This window comes from Lepus europaeus, chromosome 5, assembly GCF_033115175.1.
Source record: "Lepus europaeus isolate LE1 chromosome 5, mLepTim1.pri, whole genome shotgun sequence".
NCBI lineage: Eukaryota > Metazoa > Chordata > Mammalia > Lagomorpha > Leporidae > Lepus > Lepus europaeus.
Genome location: NC_084831.1, coordinates 148,974 through 162,752, shown reverse-complemented (window position 1 = coordinate 162,752; position 13,779 = coordinate 148,974). Strand labels below are relative to the sequence as shown.

Genomic DNA, 13,779 nt, shown 5'->3' with positions numbered 1-13,779 from the left:
ACTGAGCCAAGAGAAGCCCCTCAGTGGACGCGCAGCTTGGCCCAGAAACACGAGTGGGGCGCCCGTGACGCCTCCAACCTACTCCCCGCTCAGGGCAGCCACCGGGGGAGTGAACCAGCGGACAAACCCTCTCTAACCCGCCTTTCCGGTAAACACATAAATCTTAAATAAACAGGTTTAAACCCTTTCCAGGGCGGTGCCGCACTGACCTCACAGGACAAGTCCTGGTCACAGACCTGGGCCCAGCCCATCGGGACACGGGGCGGGGCGGGCCCTCCTGCGTCCACTTCCGGTGTGGACCTGACTGCATTGGGGAGCCCCCACCCCGCAAAACCTGGCTTCCGAGGTTAGCGCGGGAGTCTGCGTGCACCAGGCAGGGGAGAGGAGAGACGCGCAGGCTGGGGCGAGGGGGGGGGCGGGTCTCGTGAGCGCGTGGAGACCCTCGGGCTCGGCCTCCCCCTCCCCGAGTGACCGCTGTCAGGGCCAGACGCGCGCGGGGATTTAAGGTGCGTAAAAGCTAAAGTGGGGGCCGGGTGGACCCCGGCCCGCCTCGCACAGCGAGCGCCCTGGGATGGCGGGCGCCGGGCCGCTCCACTTGCCGTCCGGAGCCTCCTGCCCCTCCCTCGGAAGGTCCCGTGCCGTGTCCAGCCGCGTCGTCGGCCCCCGGGACACCCCTGGCGCCCTGGGGTGTGTGCAGCCTGGTGCACGCCGCGGCAGGGGCCGCGCCACCTGCTGGCCGGGTCCCGCTCTGCACCTGGGGCTGCTGCCTGGACTGCGGGGCACCTGCACCAAGCCCTGGCATCGCCCCGGAACCTGCGGGGACCAGGGGGCGGCCGAGAAGAGGGGCGACCCGCACCCCACCTCCAAATGCAGCCATCGGGGTCCCACCAGCCTACCTCGCTGGCGGGGTCAACTTCCCGCCAAGGGCAGTTTCGCAGGGGTGGGGCGGGGCTGTGGAGGGGGAGCTCAGCCTCTGCCTGCAGCGCCGGCATCCCACGTGGGCGCTGGTTCTAGTCCCGGCTGCTTTACTTTCCACCCAGCTCTCTGCTGTGGCCTGGGAAAGCAGCAGAAGATGGTCCAGGTCCTTGGGCCCCTGCACCCGCTTGGGAGACCCGGAAGAAGCTCCTGGCTCCTGGCATTGACCTAGCCCAGCCCTGGCCGCTGTGGCCAACTGGGGAGTGAACCAGCGGATGGAGGACCTCTCTCTCTCTCTCTCCCCCTCTCCATCACTCTGGCTTTAAAATTAATAAAGAAATCTGAAAATCCATACAGAGGCGTTACCGTGCCATTAACGCAGCCCAGCACCCGAGCCGGCCGTGTTGCCGGGCCCGGGGCAAGGCCAGGACCTGCAGACGCCCACGGATGAGGCAGGGACCCTTGGGACCAGCGGACTCCGCACAGGGTGCGCGGACCCAGCGGACGATGAAGATGCAGAAGGTGGGGCGGCGCAGGGCCCGAGACAGCGGAGGCTGGACGTGGCCCCGGCCGCCCACGCGCCCCGGCAGGGTGCCCGCCATGCACCCAGCGTCCCCGTGGCAGCGGCCAGCTGGCCAGGCGTGGACTTAGACGGGAGACGCAGAGGGCAGGGGACGCTCCCCCCTCGCGGGCGGTCGAGCGCGGGGCCGTCTCGGGTCCTGTCCGCACCCTGTGTCTCCCAGCACGCCCGCGCCCAGAGAGCGCAGGTGCCGCTTCCGCTGCGCTGCCTGATGTCCGGCTTCCAGGGCGGGCAGCGGGAGGCCGCACCGCGTGGTCACCCCGCAGGACCAGCCTCAGCCACGCGCCCCGTCCCCCAGTCCCGCCCCACGGCAGCGCCCCGCCCCTTCCACACCGCCCCTCCCGGCCCCGCCCCAGTGACTCCCAGGCCCCGCCCCGCCCCGGGTGACGCCCCGCCCTCCCCTCCCCGGTGACTCCCGGCCCCGCCCCTTCCACACCGCCCCTCCCGGCCCCGCCCCAGTGACTCCCAGGCCCCGCCCCACCCGGGTGACGCCCCGCCCTCCCCTCCCCGGTGACTCCCGGCCCCGCCCCTTCCACACCGCCCCTCCCGGCCCCGCCCCAGTGACTCCCAGGCCCCGCCCCACTCCGGGTGACGCCCCGCTCCTCCCACCCCGTTCCCACCCCGATGACGCCCCTTCCCTCCCGGCCCCTTCCCTTCCCTTCCGGCCCCGCCCTCCTCCGGTGACGCCCCCGCCCCCGCACGGGCTCGGGTGGGCAGCGGGGCCCGGCGGGAGGAAGCCGGAGCCGAGGTCGCGAGCGCTGCCTGCCCGGCGGGACTCGAACTTTCCAACCCCAAACGCGCTCGGACTGCGAGACAGCGCGTGCGCCCCAGAGGTTCCGTCACAGCCGCCCTGAGGAGAGAGCGCGGAGGAGTCCCAGAAGGGTGTCCACCCAGGACACCCCTGCTCCGGCCGCCCAGGACATCCACCCAGGACACCCCTGCTCCGGCCGCCCAGGACACCCCGGCTCCGGCCGCTCAGGACCCGCGCCTGACCCCGGGCACCTTTGCAGCCCCGACCGCTCCTGGTCTCCTAGCAACGCCCAACATGGCCGCTCCGCGAGGGCTCCTGGGGAATGTAGTCCTTTGCATCCAGCTAAGTCGCGCTGGACTACACTTCCCTGGGTGCTTTGCGCGTGCTTCTCGCGTCATCGCGAGACTCTTGGCCGGGACCCACCTGATGGGTCGGGCTCTCGCGATTCCTGCTGGGACTTGTAGTTTCTTGCTGGAAGACTCGCTCCCTGGCACCCAGGCTGGGGCGGAGGCGAGACTACAAGTCCCAGGGGGCGCGGCGTGGTCACCAGAAGGGCGGGGGGTACGAACCAGGACCCCGAAGGGCTGCGAGGTGAGTGCGGGGCCCCGGGGCGGGCGAGAGGCTGAGGGGCTCGGCGGGTCTGCTTCTGGGCCGGCAGCTGGGGACGGCCCAGGTGGGGCGGGCGGCCGGCTGGGCCCCCGCGCGCTCGCGTTCCGCTTGCGTTCCCCTGCTCGGGGAGTGGGTGGAGTTCCGCGTTGCGGGAGCGCAGGGCCCGCGTCCCCAGGGAAAGCAGCCCCCGGGCGGTCCCCGCGCGGGCGCGGGTTGCGGACAGCGCCGGTGCGGACGCGAGGGCCAGGCTGTCCGGCGTGGCTTTGCGCGCTTTCTCTGGCGAGACCCCTGCGCGGTGGGCGCCCCGAAGGGGAGGAACGCAGCTTCGCGCGCGGGACCTCGGGGCGCTACCGGTCCCCGGGCTGGGCTGGGCGCTCTGTCCGCGAGAGCCGCCGCGCGGGGTCGCACCCGGCCGGGAGCGGAGGGCACGGGGCGTCTCCTGCCCGCGCGTCCCGGCCCTCGCCGCTTCGCCCGCTGTCCGCCTGGCTCTGCCGGGCCTCCTTTGAAGAACACTGGCTGCCTCTGGGTGGGCTCCGGCTGGTCCAGCGTCCCGGGGCGGGGGGAGTTGCAGGGAGAGCCGCGCGGTTCCTGTGCAGCCAGAGCCGATGCATCGGTTTTCCATCAAAGCGCGACAGGTTTGCCTGTAGGGCTGGGAGCGGCTTCACGCGTCAGTCGAGCTGTGCCGCCCCGTCTCGGCTGCAGCTGCCGGCCCCTGACCCCTCGTGGGCACCGGTCACCCGTGGGAGCCGTGGGAACGCACAGCTTTCCAGCGCGTTGTAGGAATTCGTTTTGCCCCGCGGTTTATCTTTTTGTCTGGGGTAAGATTTTTGAAGCAGGTGGGGCGCGGTCTGGGTTGCCCAGGTGTCACATCCAGGTGGATTTGCGCCGTCAGCCGCCCCCCACCCCCCACCCCCAGGAAGGAGCGGAGGTGCCCGGTGCCCCTCCCCCTGTGTCTCCCACCCTTTGCTCAGTGCCAGGCCCTGGTCTTGAGGGTCTTCCTGCTGCGGCTGGTCGGGTGGGCTCCTAGCGTTTGTGACCCTGGCGAGTGTGGGATCCGGGCGTTCTTGTCCCTCGGGTGCGGGGATCCTCCGTCCCCGGGGGAGGCGACCCAGCCCACGCCTGAGGATGTCACTGCTTCAGGTTCAGAGAAGCTGCAGAGACCAAGTTTTCCCAGAGAACAACTCCACAGCTGCAGGACCCTGCCCCGCCCGCACCTGCCTTGGGGACCCCGGGCGCCCCCTGGGCTGTCAGCCTCCCGCCCCGCGGGGACCCCCGGCTCGCCCTGGGCTGTCAGCCTCCAGGCCGGGCGTGTCCCGCGTGCTCACAGTCTATCGGGTTGGGTCTCTAGAACGCCACAGGTCTGGTGTTGGTGCAGGGGTGAAGCCGCTGCCCATGTGGACCCCAGCTCGAGCCCCACTGCCAGTCCTGCTTCCTGCTGATGTGCCTGGGCCGGGCCGTCCCTGATGGGGACCCAGCGCGGGACCGCCCCCTCCCCAGGTGCGTTGGCAGGGGGCTGTGTCGGCCCGCGCCGCCCCACCATGGCTCAGAGGTTTCTGTGGTTCTGGTTCTTGGGTTCAGCCTCCTGATCCAGCTGTCATTTCCTATGTGGGAGCTGAGGTTCTGATTTCAGGACTTCTTAAAGTTTATTTGTTTATGTGTTTATTTTATTTGAACCCAGAGCTACAGAGACAGAGATGTCATGTCTGCTGGTTCACTCCCTAAGTGCCCACAGCTTCAGGGCTGGGCCAGGCCACAACCAGGAACCTGGAGCTCCCTCCAGGTCTCCCTTGGGTGCAGCAGCGCCCAGATCCGAGTGCCCAACCTTGGGCTTCTGGTGCCTGGGCTGGATTTGCTGTCCCTTGTGGCCCTGGGGACGCCTCTCAGAGAGCGCAGAGTGGTCCCTGACCCATGGCGAGTGTGGTCTCTGTGACATTTGATTGACCTCCTGTGGTTCTCCAGGGGCCATCTTTGCAGGGTAGAAGGCGGGAGGTGGCTGGGACAGCAGGTGTTGTCAGCAGGGGAGAGCGGGGCTGTTGTGGGTAGACGCTGATGCTTGCAGGGGCCTGAGCTGTGCCAGGCTCCCCAGCCCGGCCTCCTGCAGGGTGGGGCCCCTCATGCACGGGCATCGTGTGAATCCCCCACCCACCTTCCTTTCTGATGTGGGTGCTGGAGTCTGTGTCCACCTTGGCTCAGGGGCCGACAGCCCTTCCCAGACCCCAAGATGGGCCAGCCAGGGTCAGGCTGCAGGTGGCGGGAGCGAGTGAGGCAGAGAGAGGCCTCTGGAAGCCCCCGGTCGGCTGACCTGCTTAAAACTGTTAAACTTAAACCTGTTAAAACTGCAGATTCCGGAGTGGTCGTGTGGCCTAGTGGTGAGGACCCCGGAGCCCATGTGGATCGGTGCCTGGGTTGGGTTCCAGGCTCTGGCTCCTGACTCATTGTGCCCTGGGGGGCCACAGGTGATGGCCCCAGTGTGTGGGTCCCACCATCCTCGTGGCGGACCTGGGTGGAGCTCCTGGCTTTGGCCAGCCCCGGCACTATGGGCATCTGGGTAGTGACCCAGTGGGCAGAGTTCTCTGCCTGTCTGCCTCTCCCCGACACAGGTGGGTCAGCGTTGTTAGTGCTGCAGATGCAGCCTGGGGCTGGGTCTCGTGGTCTCCGAGTTCTGCGTTCTTGGGTTTAAGCCCTCCACAAGATGGGGGCTGCTTGTTTGCCCCCCTGTGCCCGTGACTGCTCAGGGAAGCTGCCTGTGGCCTGGAGGTTCCCAGCTGCCAGTGGACATCCTCGGGGTGATGGCCAGTGTGAGGGGCCTCGCAAGGGCAGGGCGTGGTCCATACCTGGGGGTGATAGGAAGATGTCCACAAGGCTGAGTCCAGTGTCCACGTGGGTGTGGTCTACCAGGAGTCCCGTGGGGCCTCTGGTTGCTGGCTGTGGGCCTCACCTGCCGCTTGATCTGCAGGCCTTGGAGCTAGGCATGGCGGCCACAGGCCAGTCCGTGACCTCTCAGCGTAGCTGACCGCTGACCACTGACCGCCCGGGAAGGGAGGATCCGATGTCTGTAGCTCTTGTCCTGCAGGGGCAGGTAAGGGGTCCCTGCACCTGTGCCCACCCACTGCCCCACAGGCCCAGTCCGTATGGCACTCCGCCCCCTCACAGGCCCCGCCTCCTCCTCGCAGGCCCCACCTCCTCGCGCCCCCTGGCATGGCTCTGCGGTGCCTTGTATTCCTGGCTGGCCTTCTGGTAGGTGTGGCCAGCAAGTCCACCGAAAGCATGGTGAGTGACCGTTGTGGCCCCAGTCGCTGACACGAGTGGGTTAGAACCTCCACGTGGGGCGGTGGGCTTCCCCCGGGGCCTCTCCCTTCAGCCACGGGAGTACCTGAGCCCCTGCTCCAGGGACGCGAACTGGGTTCACTGTCCTGGACGCAGGGCCTGGGCCGTGCTGAGGGCAGCAGACGCTGGCTCCTCTTCCCGCATGAGTCCCTCTCGACCCCGGGGAAGCTTCTTTCTGCTAAACCTGGCTTTTTTTTTTTTTTTTTTAAAGATTTACTTATTTATTTGAAAGTCTGAGATACAGAGAGAGGGAGAGGCAGAGACAGAGATCTTCCATCTGTTGGTTCACTCCCCAGATGGCCACAACGGCCGGGGCTGCACCAGGCTGAAGCCAGGAGTTTCTTCCAGGTCTCCCACTTGGGTGCAGGGACCCAAGCACTTGGGCCATCTTCCACTGGTTTCCCAAAGTGCGTTAGCAGAGAGCTGGATGGGAAGTGGAGCAGCTGGGACTTGAGCTGGCGCCCATATGGGATGCCAACATCACAGGTTGTGGCTTTACCCACTGGGCCACAGTTCTGGCCCCTTACCTTAGCCAAGACAGAGTCTCCTCTCCCACAGCTGACCAGAGCCCACGCTGCCTGGGAGTAGCTGTTGGGGCTGGCGGGCAGTAGACCCTGAGCTAGGGCTGGGCCTTCCTCACTGGCTGTGCCCCCTCCCTGGCACTCCTCAGATGCCCATCCCCATCTCAGAGACAGAAGCCAGGTCCTGGGAGCCACAGAGCTGAAGTCTCAGCCAGCCCCGTGGTCACTGGGTGCCGGCTTGAGCCGCCCCAGAATGCAGGCCTGGCCCGGCACTTCCTCTGTGGGTTACGTTGGAAACTCACAAGAAGACCCTGGGTGCAGCCCCCCGCCCCTGCTGTGGGTGTTACTGGCTCACAGCACTGCCCACTGGGGTCCCGCCAGGTGGGAGGCCGTGGCTGCAGGCAGCTCTGCCCCAGGCCAGGGAGACCCACGTACTGGAGAAAGGCCCTGAGCTCCACCCTCCCCAGGGGACTTTAGAGGGTGGGGCAGGAAGACCCCACCCCGAAGGTTCCAGGTGAGGCTGGGACACTCCCTGCCCGTGCCGAGGGCTGTTGGGGGGACACTTCTTCCCTCCCCCGGCACTCGCCAGCTTCACGCAGGACAGGGTCTGTGGGACTCCGGACGCTTGCGGATCTTACAGCCAGCGCTGGACGCAGGAATGACCACCTGTTTCTGCGTCCTGCATCCGGGGAGCTGAGGCAAGGGGCTTCCTGCGTGCCCCCCGGGTCAGGCAGAGGTCAAAAGCCTGCTTGAGGAGATGGGTGGGAGGGGCCGACGCCCTCCTGCACCTGCTGACTGCCCACTGCCCACAGGCCGTGTGTGGGGGTGGGGGCCTGAGCCCCAGCCTCTGACCACTCCAACCTCCGGGTGGACGCAAGAGCTGGTGCTCAGATCCAGCCCCTGGGGTTGCTCTGGCCCAGCCCTGGAGTCTTGCTGGACAGGCCTCGCTCCCATGCTCCTGGCCACAGGCTCACGAGGAGGGGTGAGGGCAGCGACACTGACACTGTGAGGTGACCAGACTGTCGTCAGGCACACAGGGACAGCCCAGCCCCCCTCCGTCTGAGGCAGGCCCTGTGGGTTCTGTCCGGGGCTGAGGTTCTCCCTAGGTCTGTCCTGACGCTGCCTCTGGGCATTGAGGTGCCAGCAAGGGGGCCCCTCGGGTGGGCCCACGCTGGAGCCTCACGGACGCGTCCCCGTCCCCAGGCCCAGCAGCCCGAGTGTTGTGTGGACGTGGTGGACGTGAACGCCAGCTGCCCAGGCACGAGCCTCTGTGGCCCAGGTGAGTCCCAGAGCATCGGAGGGCTCGGGTGGGGCTGCCCTGTCAGGGCCTCTTCTCCCCGGGCTCTGGGCCACCTGGCGCGTGAGGAGCCTGTGGCCCTGTGCAGGCTGCGCAGTGTCCATGCCCTCGGCCGCCCTCCCCACAGCCCCGTCCAGCAGCCTCGGGAGACGTCGCTGGTGGTCACCGCAGTCGGGTGGTGGCTACTGGCGTCTCGTGGGTGTTCACGTCTGGCCAAGGTGTGGAGGCCTTGGGGGGAGGGGGTGGGGGCAGGGAGCAGCGGGGTGGGGGAGATGAGCCCCCTCCAGCTCCTCTCACGGCTGCCGCGAGGGGTGGGGCTCCCACATCCTCCAGCTGTCCAGCCCTGGCGCTGGGCCCTGTGGGTCAGCCAGAGTGCCCGGAATGCATTCGTGTTCTGGAATGAGTTTTACCAACTCAGAATACGTAGGAATTCCCAGAAGACCGCTGACCTAAGGGCTCCGCTCTCACCACCCGCACAGGCTGCTACCGGCGCTGGAATGCCGACGGCAGTGCCAGCTGCACCCGCTGCAGGAACGCCACTGTGCCAGCCCCCGGCGGCTCCGCGTGCAGAGGCTGTACGTGCCCCGCCCCTCATGGCTCGCACACCTGGGGAGGGTGAACCCCAGGGTCCTGTGTCCATTCGGGATGCCCCATGGGGGCGAGGGCTGCTCTACCACAGTCCCCACTCGAGTCGCCGATTCAGTTTGTACACGGGGTTCTCGGTGGGTCTTGTGCCTGGCTGGGCCTCCCACGACTGCCCACGACCAGGAGTGCAGGGCTGACCCGGTGAGTCCTGGAGGAAGGGGCACCGATGTGGCCATGGCAGGGCACGTCCAAGGTCCAGATCAACCTTGGACCCTGGCCAAGAGCTGGTTCGTGAGCCAGGCCCAGCAGGGTCCAGAGCCCTGGGGCCAGTGTGCATGGCGGGGGCAAGTCCATCCTTGCCACACCTCTCAGCCCACTGCCCACGCCCACACCCACTGCTCGTGCCCACTGCCCACATCCTCTGTCCACACCAGCTTCACAGGTGAGTGCTGGCCTTATGGGCTCTGTCCCCAGAACACAGAACAAGCTGGTCACTGGGACGGAGGCTGCTCGGAGGTCTCTGCTGTCCTGTTCTGGGGGCCAGAACAGAAACTCCTGCCACACTGCTGGCCTGGTCCTCGGGGGTGTGAGCTGTCTCCCGGGGAGCCTGTGACGTAGGCAGGGTGTGAGGGCCCAGCCTTCCTCCCTTCACTTCATACAGGGAGGCCTCAGGCCTGGACGGCCAAAGTGGCCACACAGCAGCAGCGTTTTAGGGTGGGGTCAGTTCAGATAGGGCCCTGGCTTCCTGTGTCCAGTGCTGGCCAGACAGCAAGGCCCACAGCCCTGGTTCAGCAGGTCCTCCCCAGATCACCTGCCCAGGAGGCAAGGCCAGGGTGACCTGCAGCCTGTCCAGGGCCACAGCAGGGAGGGTCCGGTGTTCCTGGCATGGGACTGGCCAGGGCCGCCGCCTCTAGCACTCTCACCCAAGCCTTGGAGAGGCCTGAGGCCCCCGGGCCGAGCCCTGCTGTGCCGGCCACCGTGAAGGTGCAGGGTGGTGGGCCGGGAGCTCTGGGCCATGCCCCCTCAGGGGCCCTTGTTCTCCCGCAGGGGGCCCCCCCGTGGCTGCCTCCCTCTTCCTGGGGACATTCTTCGTCAGCTCGGGCCTCATCCTCTCCGTTGCCGGCTTCTTCTACCTGAAGCGCTCCAGTAAGCTCCCCCGGATCTTCCTCAGAGGAGACAAAGGTACTGCTTTCCTGGGGTGTGGCTGGGGCAGGAAGGGGCAGGGCTCCTCGGGAGATACTTCCTGTGGGGGAGGGCTCTGCACAGAAGGCATGGCTGCTGCCCCAGCACCCAGAGCCTTCCTTAAGGGTCCATGCTGCACCTGCCACCCCCTGGGCCTGGACCCCGCCGTTCAGAAGTTCCGGGGTTCCAGACACGGGGCCCTGCCCTCTGCATCCAGCCAGCAGGGTTGATCCTCCAGGGCCAGCGGGCAAGGGCCCATCAGAGCCCGAGACCCCTGTCCAGCCTCCCTCAGCCAACTCGGGGCACTGTGGGTGGTGGTGGTGGTTCCCAAACCCTGAGGGGCAGAGGCTAGACCGCCCAGAGCTGGCATGGGCAGCTCCATCCCTCTCCCTGCTCAGTATCTCTGCCTCCCTGGAGCCCCAGGGCCTCGCGACAGGGAGAAGCCAAGTTGGCACCATCACAGTGTGCGAGGGAGAAACAGCACCGGTGGCCGGGCCTGAGCAGTGGTGGGTGCAGTTGCTTAGGGTCTGGGGTGACTGTGGCTCCCCCCCCCCCCCTCTACAGCCCCAGCCGTGCAGCCTGGTGAAGCTGTAAGTAACCCCCTGTGCTGTGTGGGCCGGGCGGGGCCTCCTGCGCTGTGCAGGCCGCCCAGGGCTGCCCAAGCTCTCACGACGCCGCTTCTCCCTTCCAGGCTGCCATGATCCCCACACCACTGTCCTCAGGTAAGGGCCGCTGCCGCATCTCAGCTTCTTGTCCTGGGCATGGTGCCCACCTGGGGTGTGTGGCGTCTCCAGGTCCTAGCCGGCGTCCCGGCATCCCAGGGAGGTGTTCCATGGCCAGCGTCAGGGCCTGGCTCAGTGGATGCCCTGCGGCCCCCACCCTCTGATCAACCCATGTGGCTCCTCTGGCTTCTGACTCCGCCTCCCGGGGCGTCTGGACCAGGAGGAAACAGCACCTCCACAAGCTTGCAGCGAAGAGACCCTGGTGTGGCTCCGCACCCACTGCTCCAAGCCTCTGGCCTGGCTGAGCCCGAGCCGTCCCCGCCTCTGCCCAGCCCGGCTCTGCTCTGTCTCAGCGCCCGGGCCATCCCCGCCTCTGCCCAGCCCGGCTCTGACCCTATCTGAGTGCCCGGGCCGTCCCCGCCTCTGCCCAGCCGGCTCTGCTCTGTCTCAGCGCCCGGGCCGTCCCCGCCTCTGCCCAGCCCGGCTCTGACCCTATCTGAGTGCCCGGGCCGTCCCCGCCTCTGACCGGCTGGCTCTGCTCTGTCTCAGTGCGGAAGCCACGCTACATCAGGCGGGAGCGGCCCCTGGCCAGGACCACGGACCCTGCTGCCTTCGCGGTGGAGGCCCGCATCAGCAACGTGTGACCTGGAGCCTTCCAAGACGAGCCCAGCACTGCCGTCCGCGTGCCTCCTGCTGACAGGTGCTGAATGCAGCCGTGCCCAGCCGCGCTGCTTGGCCTAAACGCGCTGGGAGTAAGTGGTGCGGCCTCAGGGAGCCCAGGGCAGGCTGCACTCCTCCAGCACCTCCCCACCGGCAGGGAGGATGTGGCCTGGGAACCAGCTACCCGACAGATGCCCGCCCGCTTTGCCGTGGCCGTCTCAAGCCCGCGACCACACGCTTCTGGGAGTCACAGTTGAGCTTCCTGGGTTGATGGGCATCTTTGTGAGCAGAAAGTCTTCCACGATGCTGGGGGGTCCCAGGCGTGGTGGACGCTCTTCCACCCCAAAGCAGGCACTGGCCGGTGCACATCAGTCTGAGGCTGTTGGAGCCCATGGCCGTAGCACCCAAAGACATGTCCAGCCTCAGTGCCTGCAGGTTGGTGTTATTTTGGCCGTGAGGTGTTCAGCCCAGACCTGGTGGCAGCAGCCAGAGTTCCTGCAGAGGATGGAGCCTTCAAAGCTGCCTTCCGGGCACTGGACTGGGTGCTGGCCACTGGCATTGTGTCCCTTAGGGGTCAGGGCCCCCACACCATGTGCACCACCATACCCTGTGTCCACCACCTGCTCACCCAGCAGTGGGGAGGGGGTGCCAATTAAGGTTGGCGTCAGACAAACTGGAGCCACCCTCCTCACGGCTCCAAGGATCACCTGTTCCTGCATGGGGAGATGAGTCCAGGACCCCTCCCCGAATGCAGCCCCTCAGACCGTAATCCTTAGGGGAGGGCGGCCAGCAGAGCCCTCAGCCCCGTGCGGGCACCACCATCCTCTCTGCCCCTTTTTGTGAGAAGGGGGCCTGGGGCTGCCGTAGCCTGAGCCAGCGCGGCCTGGGCTTCACCCCAGCTTCCTGCTGACACGCGCTCTGGGAGGCAGCAGCTGATGGTCAGTGCTCGGGCCCCTGCCTTCAGCTGGGCACTTGGGAGTGACCCAACGATGGGAGCGGGCAGACCCCGGGCGCGGGCGGATGGGAGCCTCTGCCTGGCCAGATGCAGGTTTGTGCTTCCAGTTGGCCCCAAATGAGCTCCTGGCCTGGTGCACACAGAATGAGGGCGGCCCATCCCCAGGGAGTCTTGAGGCCCCTGTGACTGGTCCACCTTTTATTTTAAAAAAGAGATTTATTTACTGAAAGTCACAGAGAGCTTCCATCTGCTGGTTCACTCCCCAAATGGCTGCAATGGCCCGGGCCAGGTTGAAGCCAGAAGCCAAGAGCTTCTGGGTCTCCCATGTGGAGCAGGGGCCTCCCCTGCTACTTCCCCAGGCCACCCGTGGGAAGCTGGAGGCAGCCTGGACTGGACCCAGGCACTGACAGCACAGGGTCCCAGAGAGCAGCCAAGAGCACTGTACTGCCCACCTGCCCCTCACTGTTTTAAGTTTACTTAATTTGGAGACAGCTCCCATCCGCTGGTTCACTCACCGGATCCTGCAGCAGCTGGGGCTCGGCTCCGTCCGGGTCCCCACGTGGCGTCGTTACCTGCTGCTCCCAGGGTGTGCGTTAGCAGGAAGCTGGAGTGGAGAGTGGAGAGGGACCCAGACCGAGGACTCGGATCTGGGATGTGGGCAGTCCTGCGGCGGCCTGAGCACTGCCGGATGACCGGCGCCCAGGGTCTTTACCCAGCAGTGCAGTGAGAGGTGTGCAGTTCCCTGTCTGAAGAGGGTTCGTGAGGACTCAGTAACCTGGCACACGGGCACATGCCCACACGCTCTGGCTGCCGTCCCTGCAGGTCCCAGTGCCCCGGTCACCATGGGAGTGGAGAAGGGCGGGGTTGACCCCACCTGCTGCATGGCAGGCCCCAGTACATTCCTCAGCCCAGGCGCTGCCCCAGGGCACTGACTGTCCACTGAGGAGCTCGGTGACCTCAGAGCTCGGATATTCCCACGAACCTCGGGAGAATGTTCCCAGCACTCTGGGGACCCAGGGCTTTCCTGGAGGCAGCACCTGACCTGGAGTCACCATGGTCATGGGAGCAAGGCCCCGCCCCCTCCCTGGGACCCCTCCCCTTCCTCATGGAACAGGCAGGGGAGCCTCTTTCTGAACCCCAGTTCCCACAGGGTGTTGTTCCCCAGCCTGCTTCTGCCTCCTGGGAGTCGTGACATCTGCAGCTCCACTCAGTGTGTGCCCCCACCCAGGCCCACGTGTGGGGTCCCCAGCTGAGTCGGGCCACTCTTGTGTGGGGGCCGCTGTGCCTGGTGGAGCAACCCTGGGGAGCAGGGGCACGCCCTGGCCTGCGGGACCCCACTCTGGCTGGAGCCGGCCCCTCCCCCGGAAGTCTCAGGGGCTCTGGCTGGCTGAGGGGGCTTCCTCAGGCTCTGGGCCACCAGCCAGTCCTGACCCCTGACCCCCACTCCCAGAGCAGGGAGGCCTGTGGGCAGCAGGGGCCTGCCCCAGGGGCGTCCACTCTGGGAGATGCTGTTCCCACACCTGTGCTGGCCCCAGCCCCGGTGCCGATGCTCACGCCGGCTCCCCGCCTCCTGGGAGAGTACAGGTGGCAGCCAATCCCAGGGCTGGGCCGCACCCTGGCCAGCGTGACCCGAAGGGTATAAATACCCCTACTGAGAAGCCACCTGGCTCGGGTA

At 67.0% G+C, this 13,779-nt stretch overlaps 1 protein-coding gene and 1 long non-coding RNA gene across 10 annotated transcripts; both read left to right on the top strand.

Moving 5' to 3' along the window:
* The first annotated feature begins 289 nt into the window (after positions 1-289).
* LOC133760533 (uncharacterized) lies at positions 290-1,267 on the top strand. Its single transcript, XR_009865990.1, has 2 exons — positions 290-346; positions 1,041-1,267. It is a non-coding gene; the product is annotated as an uncharacterized LOC133760533 (long non-coding RNA).
* A 932-nt stretch (positions 1,268-2,199) lies between these two features.
* Positions 2,200-13,777, top strand: C5H1orf159 (chromosome 5 C1orf159 homolog). Of its 9 annotated transcripts, XR_009865887.1 has the most exons (11): positions 3,283-3,673; positions 4,204-4,352; positions 5,812-5,934; positions 6,029-6,125; positions 7,907-7,982; positions 8,480-8,575; positions 9,633-9,767; positions 10,332-10,357; positions 10,459-10,489; positions 11,039-11,189; positions 11,307-13,777. XR_009865887.1 is itself a non-coding variant. In XM_062190246.1 (10 exons), the coding sequence occupies exons 5-10, from the start codon at positions 6,054-6,056 to the stop codon at positions 11,184-11,186; spliced, it is 558 nt and encodes a 185-aa protein (XP_062046230.1). In that variant the 5' UTR covers positions 2,200-2,837; positions 3,483-3,673; positions 4,204-4,352; positions 5,812-5,934; positions 6,029-6,053. The 9 variants fall into 9 exon arrangements, 8 of the variants coding, with proteins under 8 accessions (XP_062046230.1, XP_062046232.1, XP_062046229.1 ...); XM_062190246.1 differs by lacking the exons at positions 10,332-10,357; positions 11,307-13,777 and adding an exon at positions 2,200-2,837 and having other exon boundaries at positions 3,483-3,673; positions 11,039-11,186; XM_062190249.1 differs by lacking the exon at positions 10,332-10,357 and having other exon boundaries at positions 3,278-3,673; positions 11,307-11,389.
* The last annotated feature ends 2 nt before the right edge of the window (positions 13,778-13,779 follow it).

Bases quoted from the DNA above. Each gene is read 5' to 3' on its own strand.
- C5H1orf159 (XM_062190249.1), top strand. From the start codon at position 6,054: ATGGCTCTGCGGTGCCTTGTATTCCTGGCTGGCCTTCTGGTAGGTGTG. The intron at 6,126-7,906 runs GTGAGTGACCGT...CCCCGTCCCCAG, and splicing joins GCAAGTCCACCGAAAGCATG to GCCCAGCAGCCCGAGTGTTG. The intron at 10,490-11,038 runs GTAAGGGCCGCT...GCTCTGTCTCAG, and splicing joins CCCCACACCACTGTCCTCAG to TGCGGAAGCCACGCTACATC.